General features: G+C 42.7%; 2 protein-coding genes across 2 annotated transcripts in view; both read left to right on the top strand.

Moving 5' to 3' along the window:
* Window positions 1–1,914, top strand: part of malrd1 (MAM and LDL receptor class A domain containing 1) — a 48,482-nt gene extending 46,568 nt beyond the window's left edge. Inside the window, exons 32-33 of the mRNA XM_070986480.1 lie at window positions 1,519–1,626; window positions 1,724–1,914. Coding sequence (XP_070842581.1) covers window positions 1,519–1,626; window positions 1,724–1,840 — 225 coding nt within the window. The 3' untranslated portion in view covers window positions 1,841–1,914. The remainder of the gene's footprint in view (window positions 1–1,518; window positions 1,627–1,723) is intronic.
* Window positions 1,915–11,581: 9,667 nt separating this feature from the next.
* The window catches only part of plxdc2b (plexin domain containing 2b), an 81,948-nt gene continuing 79,330 nt past the window's right edge, over window positions 11,582–14,199 (top strand). The window contains exon 1 of the mRNA XM_070986413.1: window positions 11,582–12,137. Coding sequence (XP_070842514.1) covers window positions 12,044–12,137 — 94 coding nt within the window. The 5' untranslated portion in view covers window positions 11,582–12,043. The remainder of the gene's footprint in view (window positions 12,138–14,199) is intronic.

A 14,199-nucleotide genomic window follows, 5' to 3' on the forward strand; every position in this document is an offset into this window, starting at 1 on the left:
ATTAGGTTTCTCAGCCACACAAATCTCATTTTTCCACCATCCGCCTCACATTTATTCAATAAGAGGATCTGATGTCAGAGGAGGTCAGGAGGTGATCGCCCAGCCTTTCTGCTCGATTACATTTTCGAGTTAGAGTATTGATTTTATGGTTTATGTGGACATTTGTTTTTGTTATGTTTACACAGTAATGCGACAACTGGCCTATAAAGTCTGATCACATGCAACGCCACAAGCTACAGCGCCCGAAATAACCAGTTTAATCAACAACAAGAACGCAACTTGATGAGAAGCTTTAGACATTACAAGGCTTTTAGACTGATGGCTGATTACATGACACTGCTGCGGCATGGAATATGTACTCAGATCCTTTACCTTCAAAGTCCTCAATTCAAAATCCTCCAAAAAAACAATATATTCTGTAAAAACACAGCAGTATTATGAGCACAATATACAAAAGTAAAAGTATTCATTATGTAGAAAAACACCCCTGGAACTGATACATTATTATATGTCTGACATTGTTATATTAATACTGATACATCAATGTGCCTGTATCATTTTACCTTTGAAGTTGGTTGAGGTGGAGCCAGAACATCTACTTTGTATACAGTTAGTCCAGTGATTCATAACCAAGGGTCCAGGCCCCCTCTAAAAGATGAAGAGGAAAAGGCGAGAGGAAAGAATAAAAAATAATATATCTATATGTTTTTGTTTTTTTTTAAACTTATCTCAAATCTTTCCCTTAAAGACTAAAGTAAAGTACAGTATAAGTACCTCAAAATTACACTAAGTACAGTATGTGAGTAAATGTGTGTACCATTATTGTTTCCAGCCACTGTTTGCTTTGTTTCTCCGCTGTTACTCCTGCTATCACTGAAAAAGTTCTCAGCACTAGAGGTGATACTGTCAGAGTTATTCCATTTGGATAATGGCCAGTAATGAAAGTGAGAGTGATGTTGAGAGTCGACTGTCATGACTCTGACGATAGAGGTTATCATGGATTTAATGGTGCTGTTTGGGTGTGTGTGTGTGTGTGAGCGTGTGATGCTGATGATATGTAGTCTCATTACACTGTTCATGTTTTTTTATGAGAGAGTATTAGCAATATTCTGCATGCTTCATTAATTGCAACAAGTGTGATCTTCCCAAGGTAGACGACTTTCCTACAGTGTGACTCGCACACAACATATATCATATATTTCAGTGTGTTCTGTATGTTTGTGCCGGTTTACTTTCATGTGGCTGTCAGCGAGGACGCAGCTATAAATAGAGAGGTGTAGGTGTGAACTGGTATCTCCACAGCCCAGGCAGATCCGCTTCAGCCCTCGTTTAAGAGCGGAAACAGTGTGTGATTATTCCACCTCTGGAAGATGATGAAATGTTTTATGGAGGTTAGAGGTGTAATTATGGACGCATAACAGGTCAATTTGATTTTAATTGCGTCTGCATTTCATGCGCTCTCGCACATTAAGCCTCATCTAATTTTAAGCCAGTGTACGTGATTTTTCTTCCCCTCAGCTCCCGTCCCCGCATGAAAGGCCAGGCGGCTGTCCCAGAGCTAACCCCAGGAGGAGAGATGGTCGGGGGCTTTCCATCAGTGTCTACCCCTGGAGGAGGGAGGTGGAGGTAAGGTATCTCTGCTCAGCCTTTGGGGCTTTTCTCTCATTACTTGTGCAGAAGTCATTGGCGTGATGTAAGTCTCTCTCTGTGTTTTTGTCCTCAGCAGGGTTCAGCCTGGAAAGAAGCCAAGCTGTCCTTCGCTAACCCGTTGTACAATTACCCCCCTGATGCTTTCAGCGCTGACCGCAAAACTCTGAAGCATAAAAACAATGGACCTTAGGTATTGACACTGCAGTAGATCTGGGTCAAACAGTGTGTGCACATCCTTGATGAGTTTGTCTTGACCTGCTGAGGTGCAGAGTAGGCAGTTGGAGAGTGGAAAAGATATTTTACAAGGAAGTATTTCAGTGTCAGTTCTGACACACTGCTTTTACTGTTCTGACAACTAAATTATTCATTAATCCAATGAATGATGAGACACCCTTCACCCATCTGGCACTGTGAAAATAAGCTAAAAGGGCTGCACATGAGCCCATGATTGTTGAGCAGGTTGTGTCCATATTCTGTAAATACCAATAAATTTAGTTTAAACAATACTTAAAGAACAGTGATGGAGATTCTTCTGCAGCATCTCTTGCATCTGAAACTTAAACTTTTACGGGGTGTTAGGTGCTTCTGCGACCTTAAGATGTTTCCAGTCTTTATGCTAAGCTAAGCTAACCAGCTGTATTTTCCAAAATGTCAAAACGCTCCTTTAAGTAGTTAAAATTGGAGAGAGAGTCAAACTAATCATTTTCAGATAGACTTTAAAGAAATGCTGAATGTCAAAATTCAACAGTACATGCATCAAAATGGCCATTAGAACAAATTAAAACACATTTTGTCCGTTTTGTGAACCGAATACAGCCTTTTCATCAGTCTATCAATAGTGTTCCAGCACTCTAACTCGCAGAAATGGTTGTGGGTGCCTTGTGCATGGTGATTAAAGGTTTTCTTTAGTGCTGGCAAAAGCAGAAAACATCCAGTTCATTGAGCTGAAAGGCTCCACTGAACATACAGAGTCTCAAAATGGAGTCCCGACTTCATTAGTGATCCTTTCTAATCCTCACAAGTGCAAATAAAATAGTTTGCCCTGTTTTATTTGCAAATTAAAATCTCTTACAAGTCTTCGTCCTGCAGCTGCCTTGGGTGTGGTGTGAACTCAGCCTCAAACTCTCTGTATCAACCAGCGCACAGCAGATGGGACCATTAACGGCACAGTTAAACCAGTCTGTTATGAATTTCACACTCATGGCTCTCCTCAGCTGTGAATCATCACACATGGCAGCATAAATAACACTCTGATTTGATGGTCAACACGGTGATTTACAAGATCAGGCCATGTTCTGTACAGTGAGATTTGCTGGAGATTCATGTAGGCACCCTCCTCTCGGGCTCAGTAAGTGCTGACAATGATTCAGATTAAAATCAGCTGAAGGATTTGTTCAACATGTTGGGAAATATATTTGAGTTATAAGAGAAGACCTCTGATTTATCGATTCATTTAATATGAAACTAAACTGGCTAGTTTAGCTTAAAAACTGGGAACAGCTAAACAGCCTCTGTCAGAAATAAATAATAAATAAGCCTTCCAGCACCTCTAAAGCTCTAACTTTGTATTTACCCTGCAGACACGAGGCATCGATCATGTCATCTAACTTTTGGCAGAAAGCGAAATGCATGTCCCAGAACGTCTAACGATTCCTTTAAACTCACGTTAGGCAATACAGTTAGAGCGTATGCAAGCTTCTGCTGTTGCTTCTGAGCACATTTTTCAGACATTATGCAAACTCTTGCGCTGCAATATTGTGAAACTGGAACTTACTGGGAAAAGGAAGAAAGCTCACATTGATGCACATGAACTGAAGTTTGATGAAACCAATAAAAAAGTTAATGTGATTAGCATCTTCTTGCCTTCATATTTCAGTATTTATAGAATGGTGCAAACCCAGAATTCAGTTATTCTCAGGAGATGTTTTGACATGTCATCGGAGTGAAAGCACATGTGTAGATAAAGTTAATGGTGGCTGGATTCCATTTAGCCACCGCAGCATTATGGTCGTGACATTGTTCAATCAAGCTTACTGGGACACTTCAAATGAGCGTGTATGTGTTCAATATTATTTTTTCTAAATGAAAATAGCTCAGCATATATAGAACAAAAACATGTTTTTTTAAAGTTCTTTTTCTTTTTTTGGCCCTTTTTCCTATTTGTATTTATGGCTTTTAGCGTCACAGCAGCGATGAACTGATGTTGTCTCCATCCCATTTATAATAAATGTCAGGTAAATCTGTTGGCTTGTGTGAGTGCTCTGAGAGCCTGCACTTAGTCAAAAACACATCAAAACACACTCCCATTCCTTCATATTGGTTCAAGTTCAAGTTATGAATCTTTAATTTTTAGACTGCTTGAACACAATCTCCAGTGTCATTACTGTTTAGTCTTGTTCTCCATCACTTCAGAGTCTTTGCTGAGTCTGTAGGTGGATTCTGGGTCAGAGATTTATCAGAGGGCCACAGGATCAATTTCAGCCTTTGAGCTGCTCCACTGTTTTATTGTTTGTGCCCTCGCCTTATATTGGCTCACTGCCTTTTCCTCTGACTCACTGTTCTGCCCTGCAAAGCCAAAAAACAACTCAATATTTGGTCAGAACTGAGCTTAAGCTGGAATCTGACTTTCTGTTTTACTGTATAAAAAAGTATTATGCTATAAAAATTTATCATTTCCATGAAAACAGCATGTAAGAGAGTGACAGACGACCACTGGAAAGTCACATTAAAGCAGGAGAAATAGCACTAGAAATAGCACGGATAGCCATGGCTAACTTTAGCTAGCCTAAGCTAAAATCAAATTTACTTGGTGACTTTTCTAATTAAAAGATATCAATATGCATAAAGCAACAAGTCCTTTGCTTTTGCTTGCTGTAATTCAATCATGTTTAAGAAAAGAAAACAGCTAATTGCTTGCTAACAGTAACTAGCTCAGCAGAGTAGCAGTAACTGTCAGCTTTGGATCCTCTCATGCAATTTGGTGTTGTTAAGCTACATTTAAATCCCATACTAAGTGTAGTTGAAATTGATTGATTTCAAATTAATGTAAAGTTTAGACAAGCACAATTTATCATCTCAAAGATATTTAGAACTTGTGAATTGTGAAGAAAGTGGGAGCGATCAACAACAGTTAGCCTCAGCTCAAGCTAAAGCTAAATTTACTGACTGATTTTTCCCAAACTGTCATGAGTCATGTGGTGAATGTAGTAAGTCAGTTTTAATTAACCATCATGATAAATCATTTTGTTATTCCACACAAGCTAAATCCAAGAACAAAAACCAAGCTAAACTCTTACAAACACAAATTAGCTTAGCAGAGTAGCAGGAGGTGCCAGCTCAGGCTTTGACATGCAAGCATGCGTTTTGTAAATTTTACCTTTTTACGTTGTACGTTTATGTGTCATTGATTTAAATATAATGTAAATGTGAAGACAAACAGCAAAACTAAGATACGTTTAATCCCTCACTGCTTCCTGCTCTCTGCCATTGTAAAGCAGTATTGAATAAACATTTCAGAAGACATTCTGATCCGTCTTCCTATTTGTGTTCTTGTTTTAGTTTTGTCATTGTTAGCAGTATTAACAACCGCAAAGCCGACAGTCCTGTAGAAGGACACCTCTCTGTGAATCACCAAAACCCCCAGCTCAGCCTTTTCACAGCCTCTACATCAATGTTTGTTTGTGTCAACCCGGTGACATTTGACCGAACAAACCTCCAATCAATGGCCGACACAAAAACCTTTTCCACTAACGTGCCACCACACACAGACACAAACAATGCCACCTTCCACTTGCCTTGCCTAGCTTGCACACACTCACATGACAGCCTGCTGAGAATGTGCAGCTCTCAATGTTTTTTGTCCTGGGCGAACCTTTTTCTGGTGGCTTCGTTATTCGTGCTGTTGAATAGCGCGCTGGAGAGCTGCTACGCGCCACCAGCCTTTGTCTTTGTGTTGCTGGTAAAGCAACGTTAGTCAGCTTTTCTCACCGGAGCCATTGTTGTGACAGTTTTGTTAGTCACAGAGCAGAGTCCATCAGAAGGTCAGCGCTTTGTTTGTGTGCCACTCGACTCCGAGAGGTGCCTGTAATGGAATCGCTCTTGAAGAGCGTTGACAGCCTTTAAGGACTCCCTCTGTCAAAATAACAGTTGACTCTTTCTTCATTTACATAACTGCTCAGCTCAGTCCTCTCCAGTCCCGGGCTGTCACCTGCTATCGCAGCATTCAGCTCAATTCCCTCTCCTCCTGCAGCCGGGCGCTGGGGTTACCCAACCAGCCCAGTCAGGTCAAGGTGAAATTTACCCGCTTTCCATGTAATGATAGCTAAGAGTTGGTTCTCTCATCCTCTCTGGCTGAGTGCAGAGGAAAATGTCTGTTTCTTCTCTCTCTGTTCAGTGACAGTGGATGGCGATCAGCCCGGGAGGTCGTCCTCTGACTGTTCTTCAGAAAAACACCCCAGGTTTCGGCCTCTGTTGAGACTGAGTAGACTGAGCTGCTTCTCGTTGGATCTTGTGTGGTTTTAGGGCTTTAAAGCTATTTTATCTACATCTTAACTGCCTCCTGTGTTGTACAGTAAAGGTTCATTGTGACGGGTATTTTATGCACCTTGTACAACCAATTAGACCCTGTTCTTGCCGTAAATATTGACCTGTCCCACGCTCTGCCGCGTTCCCTCATTGTGCACTGAGGCTTCAGTTTCTAAATACAAGACAGTCGTGCTATCAAACATGCTGAATTAATGAGATTCTTTATTGTTTGCTTCATGAGATGCGCAAATGGGGTTGTAGAGACTGAGATAAACAGCCTCTGCAGCAGATCTGTTTATTCTGCCGTGGATTAGAAATACAGTAAATTACTCATTGGAGAGTGATCATTGTATGACCGTTGGTGAGAAAGCTTGTGCAGCTCAGTAGTTTGTTGGAGAAACTCTGCAGGCATTGCTCCTCCCTCCTTTTAGAGTTGTTGTAGTGGTCATGTTTGGCCGTCGTTTGTGAAGTAAATCCCTCCTGAACTGAAGTTTGAGCATGTGGTTGACCACACAGATTTCTGTTTGACTGAAGGTGATCAATGGTTAAAATGGGGAGAAATCAGTTTGAAATGTAAAGCAAGATACTGACAGGTAGAACGAGATCCTCCTGAAGTCTGCATGCTGGAGTTGTTGGAGTAAAGCCAACAGGTGGATTTTTTTTTTAAAGTTATCTATTCTGCAAACCCATCATTGATATATCACATTTTAAAGTTGGCATGGTGAAAGTGTTAGCAAGCTCTTGCCTATTTACACATCTATTAGACATGCACCAGCATTCATATTTATCCAATATTCACTCCTCTTTTTGGTCTCCACCAACTCCTGAGACAAATATTTGGCTCTTTAGCTGCAATATGCTTCATTTTACATCAAGTTTATTCATGCACCAGGCAAGTTTTGTCCTCCTGATTTGTGCGATTATCATGCACATCCACAACCCATTCGGCAGAATAAATGTTGGCGTTGTACTTTTCTGCAAACCACAGATATGTTGAAACTTTACATTGCTTCACATTCAACCTTCACCTTTCAGTTTACAGTTACTGTTGTGACAGCACTGTGGTTAGGTTCTGGTTAGGTTTAGGCACAAAAACCCAGTTTTGTCATCAAAAATACATGTGGAAAAAACCTCATTAAAAACCGTCATGTGACCATCTTCCCCTCAGCTCTTGTACTTGTAGAAACTGTGATAGGCTACATATGAAGAAGAAGAAGAAGAAATGTACTTTATTTATCACACATAGTTAGTTGCACACTACATGCACACGCCATGCTTCCGTGAAATTATTTTTTCCGCATTTGACCCATCCTCGGTCTGTCGATCCTCCACGGCAGACCAGGAGCGGTGGGCTGCCAGCTGCCAGCCGATGCCGGTGCCCGCGCCCGGGGACCCATCCCTTCTCGTCACCATTGGTCAGGTGGTGATCTTCTTGCATGTTTTTAGTGGGGGTTATTACGGACGAAACCCCGGGTCAACACGGGGAGAACATGCAAACTCCACACAGAAAGGCCCCTTTTTTCCTCGAGCAGCAGGCACTGAAGACATGGTGGAGGACACGCCACCAGCGCCCACAGCGGGATTCGAACCGGGGACCTTCTAGCTGTGAGGCGACAGTGTTACCACTTGTTCCACCGTGCTACCCAAATGTATGAAATGTACGAATTTAACATATCCGTGCTTTGCAGAAACATACAATGCCAACATTTATTCTGGCAACTGGGCTGATGTCCAACATTAATTTACCTTGAAGAAAGTCTCATTTGGTGCACCACGCCTGAGTTCAGTTGTGGAAAACAGCTTCCACTCAAAGCTAAATGGTTGTGTGCGTTCAGGTCTTGTTAATATTACTGTGAGACAGAAAGGCTAATAATCGTCAGTGCTATAATGGAAAAACAGAAACAGAGCTGAGCTTGTTCTCCTCGGTGCTTTCAGCTCGCCACTCCGCCCCCCTGTCCTCTGGTGATTAAGCGGCCAAGCATCATAAATGCTGCGGTGACGTGCTGCTCTGCAACTCAACAAGTGTGACCCAAATCTACAGATGAGCACTCTCTGGAAAATGTACACTTGCCACCGCCCTCAGATCTAAACGCCTTGATGTCGCTGGAAGCCTCCCACGTCATTTCATTAATTTCGTCACAGACTTTTTGATGCTCTTTAAGGTCGCCCAGGGGAGACGGAGTGCGGTGTGGTCTCCGGCCAAGCAAAAGTTCACGGCATCTGTGCCTGATCCTGCTTCACGTCACACAGGGAAGGAGTCAGAGAGGGTTTGTGAGTGAGGGAGAAAGAAAGGCTCAAAGGGAGTTTACAGTGAAAGAGGATGCTTTGAGGAAAATGGATAAAGCTTTTCAGAGCGGTCATCTGAGGACTAGTCTGGCTTCTTTCTGCTGGAGTTGTGGAACAAGGTGATTAGAGCTGCAGACTGAAGGGAGAGCTGCGGCCGCTGAGTCTCAACTCCTGTGATGATTATACTGCTTGGAGAGAGTTGAAGAGAGAGAGAGGGGGAAAGGAAAGAAAAGAGGGTGGAGAAGTGCATGTGTGCGGATGGAGGAGAAAGGTCTGCTTTCCCAGACTCATGACCAAATCACATTTCATCCTGATCCTGGACAGACTGAGGATGTTTTGTGGTTTAAATTGCTGCACTGCTTTTGTCAGCCACAATCTCCTTTTGCGAGGAAAATACGTCTCTGAGCAGCATATTTCTCTATCGCAGCGGGATTGTTTGCTGTACAGATGTTTGATATACATCCCTTTAGGTGTGTGTTGATCGAATCACGCCGAGGGTGAATCAGATTTATGTGAGGAAGTGGCTTTGTCACTATCACGGACAGGCGCTGTCAGCAGATATTTATTTGATCCTATGATCTTAACGTCACCCTGGGCTGTTTAAGAGGGAAGCGAAAGTCAAAACATCCTCTATTTCTCAAACCTGAGCGAAGAGTTTTCAGACGTCCCTGAATGCCTCATCTTCAAGACTTGCTAAGTGGTAATTACACAATTAAGAGCCTTCAGGATCTTTATATTAACAATACGGTTCCTCTTTTCCAATTTTTTGATTCTCAAGACACATTTTTTGAGATGCCTGCAACTTCAAATTGTTGAATTTTTTTGTCTGTGTGTCCACAGATTTTGAAAACATTTTTCTATTTGGAGCATATTCAGCTCTAATTTTTGGTTGCCATAGTTTAGGGTCTATGGGCAAAGTAAAAAGGAAGTATAATGTTGCCATGGAGTCCATTAGTTTAACCTGAGCCCTGTTTGTTTTTTTTTTTTTTTTTTTTTTTTTTTTGTCCATATTTCTTTACATTTTTGCACCATTAAAAGTATGCCGAATTGACTGTTAGGACTTTATGTTTGCAGTCCACTGCAAATACAGACAACTATCACTGGAATACTTGAATACTGAAGAAAACTTAAAAACATGACGATTCTCAGGCAAGTTCTGAAGTTAGAAGTGTCTCTTTTTTAATATAACTTCTGAGCAGATTTATGGAAATTTATTATGTTCTCTGCTTTGATTTAAAGCAAGTCATTAGGTGGAAGATTAGAGGCAGAGCATAGAGATAGATATTAATGTTAGATGTTAATAACATAATTAATCATTTTAATTTGTTTTAGTTGTGCCCTCTCTGTCTTATGTCATTTCTTTACTTGTGACTTGTGTTCGTAAAAAAGAATAATAGACAAAACTCTTGTGCTCTTCCAGAGTAAAATCCATGTTCTTGTACCATCACTGACCCTTCTGGCACAAAACAGCCACTGTCTTCATTTCGTTTGAGAAACAAATCTCATCATCGCTGCTTTGCCCACTTTGTTGGCAGTCGCCACTCTGTCAAGATAACGGGACAGATGACTTTCAGTGGCCTGTGAAGACAATCAAGGTAATGACTAATTACTGACAAAGCTATGAAAGTAATTGCTATTTATTGATCTGTTTTCATTTTGGAGTCAGACTGTGAGAAAGGAGAATATTTGTGCCCTCTGGTTTGGATTTTGATGATTTTATTACCTCTTTAACCACTAAAAATGTATGAAAACCCATTCAGTACAAAACATATACTAGAAATGTTCAATATGCATGTACAGCAGCCAAGTGCATTACAAAAGTGGTGCTTTATGCAAGAGTTTCCTCTCCTGTTTAAGCTTTTCCATGACTTGTGGTGCAGCTCCTGAATTCCCACCGCGAGCGTCTTAATTGGAACAAGCATGTGGTCCAACTTGTCCTTCCTGTGCAAAATGAGCATAAGAAAAGGTCTGGTGAGTCGTCCTGAGTGCAGAGGAGGCTGCCACGGGAAAAAAAGACGCAACGCTTCCTCACACGAGAGCTTTCAAGTTTTCTCTCTTGGACGTCTGCTGAGAAAACTGAAAGCACAAAACAACGAAGGGAAAGAATGAGTGTTTGGTCACGCTTACCTGTAGAATCAGGGTTGGGCTTTTTTTAAGTCATGAAGAAGGAAGTATTTTAAATGTGAGATATAAAGATTCACATCCTTTCATTAACCCTGTCCTTCTGTTGTGGCTCCTGAAGACCTGCGACCCTCTTTAACGGCTCAAAAAACACACTTAACATTGTTTTATCAGCTTAATTCTTCCTGATTTTTCCGAATTGTACAAGAATTGCCTGCAAACATGACTCTGCTGCTCACAAATCCCCATAAACTCCCTGGATTTCTCTTACTGGATTTTTAAGAGGTCAAACAAGGAGTCAGACTTTTCAGGGATCCAACTGGGCCCAAACACAAGCACCAGCATGTAGAATAACATTTCCCTGTCAAGAAATGACTTTTAAGCAAACAAAAATCAAATATATTTGAAGGAAACAGTCACAACCTCGCTCTACATATTTGCTTTCACAGAGTTCAAAACAGAATAGTTAAAGGAAAGAATTTCATTGATTTTTTTTTGTAAATATTTTAGCAGCGTGTTCTGAAGGAAGCAGACAAGAGAACAAATTCATTATATCATGACCTAACTTGCACCTGAAGAGGGCGCCCTCACAATCACCTGGCTGTGCAGCCAAGGTGAGAAAGAGGAGATAGATAGATCACAAAATAAAGAATTTCAAACAGAAGGAGACTCAAAGATGTAAATTTGGAATAAAACACTGAAATCCTGACAGAAGACTGCACTCAGAGCAAACAGCCCACCCCTCTTATATATCTTTCATTACAGCCTCCATCCTCTATCAAAACAAAGCCCTTTAGGGGTTTAGTCTTGGATGATCAGCATCTTTTGTCCGCTGGCAAACAGAAGGCCCAAAAGCACCTCTGCTCCCTCCATCTCTCCACATCACTCAAACGCTGCTTGTCAGACACGCTGCTCATAGTACCCCAAGGCAAAAACCTCACTGTCCCCCCGGCGGTGCGTTTGTCTCCTCGGGTTCTGGTGCACACAGCGAGCATCGAACAGAGGAACGAGAACCATTGGCTCTGAGGAGCTGATGACGGAGGGAGCGCACTGTCTTCTCCAGGAGCGCATTAGCCCACTCACACACACACACACACACACACACACACACACACCGCACCTCCGTCCTGTGGCATGAGACCAGTGTGCCGGACTGGGATGCACACTTAAGAAGAGAACTTTTTCTTTGTCTGCCGTCATTATTTTATGCTTATTTTGGAGGTGGAGAGCCGGTAGGACGAGCGCGTTTTCTCTCCAGGAGCGCGCAGTGTGGCACACGCTGGAACAAAAACAGCTCAGTGCAGCGAGTGCAGCGCAGGCAGGTTTCCGTTTTAAAAGCAGCAGGAGAGGCAGGAGAGTGACGGAGTCCGCGGTGAAGAGGCGTCGGTGCATGAGAAACACGGAGACCCCTCTCTAAAACACGACCGGGATATTGAGCAGAGATCAGCGGCGGAACTTGGATATGGCGGGTGTGAAGACGTTCGACCTTCTCGTTGGACTTGCTTTAGTTTTGCAGTGTGTGGGGAATGCCCAAGCCGAGACCACAACCAGTAACGGTAAGAGGCAGCACCTCAAGCTTTCACCAGACCTGCTCAGACTGAGTTGAGGTCCGTTTCTTAATGCTGCGTGTGCAGAGCATGCCGGAGGAAATGATCAGTCCTGCTCACACAACTATCAGACGCAGGTGGAGGGTGGTCTGCTGTGCATGAGAATGACTTTGTTTCTGCTCAAATTGCATCCTTTGTTGTTGCATAAACCCCTTATTTATCATATTTAAATGAAAGCAGAGGGTCTGTGTGTACAAAACAAAGAGAAGCCAGACTCCCTGAAGGCTGTTTCTTTTTTATGATCTTATTTTTAGGAATAATCTGAGCAGAGGAGGCTGTCATGACCTACTAACTTCCTTTTTTCTGTCTAGATCAAAGCCGTTATTTTAATTCTGATTATAATATTTTCACAACTACTACAAGTTTGAGTTAATTGCCTTGCTTTTTTCCATCTTTGCTCATGCATCTCCCCCAGGCTGCACTGATTAATGCTGTGTGGTGTGCGTACAGTAATACATTCAAATCATTCAATCCGGGAGGTGGAAATCACAAACTGCCTCTGGAACTTTCTCTTTTTGTGTCTTTTGGCTTATTCGTGCGTGAGATTTTCCCCTCTGTTCAGAGCCAGAACATCCTGTAACCCTCTGCAACTTTTAGCAGGTTTGAGATCAGTTACCATGAAACAGTGCAGGTGCTTTTCTCTGTAGAGAGTCCTGCAGAGGAAACGCTGGATACCTGCATGCTCTGTCCCTCTACACGTCCTGGAGGTTGAGGACTGAACAATATCCCTACTGTAAAGCCACAGCGTGTGCACCTCAACTCCACTAATCTCAAATCTAGTCCATCCCATACGCTGCAAACACACACACACACACTCCAACAGGCGGTGGAATAAGTTCATGCCAGCATCGGTTCTGTTCACACAGGCGAGCTCTTGTTTCCCAGGGCTTTCACTGCTGGCAGCGGATTTTCATCACATATCAGATAGTGGTTAGAGAAATGTTCGGCTGCTGACAGTCACTGTAAATTAAACCCGTGTGTGTGTGTGGGTGAGTGCAGACCACAGAGTTGCAGGAATGTATGGCTCTTTTTGGCAGGGAGAGATGCTATCAGCTGTGTGCGACCGGTTGCTGCACACACTTTTAGTTTCACACTAGTTTCAGTCTTACTCATGAATTCAATCAATCTACCTGGCTGCTGCTGCTGCGCCCTGCCTCTTTTGACATGGTGCTTTGGACGAAAACAGCTTGTTTCACTTGACATAACCTGGAAAACAATCAGAAAGAGGCTCAAGAACCCCAAACAAAATGTGTATTTTCCCTCTCATAGTGCCTCATCGCTTCATCTCCAGCTCAAGCTGGACACATTTAGTATGTAGGACAGTATTTTTAGACATCTGGGCGAGGTGCTTCCCTTGTCGCCGACTGACCTGACTGTAAGGAGCAGCCCCTGCCCCTCCTTTGATAAGCCTTTATTATTAGAGCGCAGGTGGACTCCTCCACTCTCTGGAAGTCACCTGGAAAGATGTAATGCAGAAAAGCTTTCAGCTCTTGGAGAGTGTCTCAGCAGCTCCAGCAGAGCCTGAGACCGTTTGAGGCATCCACTTCCCTCCTTGCATTTATTAGTTAGATGAGCTGTGGAGAACATCTGGGTGAAATTACACAACATCCTGTGAGCTCAGTGCATTGCCTTTTTTTTTAAAATAAGCTTTCAGTCTGTGATGCTCATTCGGAGATACTCTAACCAGTGGCACACTCACAAAATCGGGGCTGATTTTGGGGTTAATCTGCACTCCGGCGCTTCTCGGAGTGGAAAAAGAGATGTTCCACTACAGTCTGGAGTGTGTCTGTGAAAGAGGGAGAGCGTGAGAGAGAAAGTCTTGCCTGGTGTAATGATGTGGTCTGATTTAAAAGCCTGTGCTGAGGGCTGTTAATGTGCTGAGATTGTGGTCGTGTGTGGAATTTCATTCGCTGTGGATGCACGCTCGCAGTTGTGTTTCTATGCAGGCGAGCGGAGGCTGACGGAGGGTTAACCCGCTCGCAGGCAGCGATGTGGACGTCTGCAGCTCCGA

The sequence above is a fragment of the Chaetodon trifascialis genome, chromosome 18 (assembly GCF_039877785.1).
Source record: "Chaetodon trifascialis isolate fChaTrf1 chromosome 18, fChaTrf1.hap1, whole genome shotgun sequence".
Lineage (NCBI taxonomy): Eukaryota > Metazoa > Chordata > Actinopteri > Chaetodontiformes > Chaetodontidae > Chaetodon > Chaetodon trifascialis.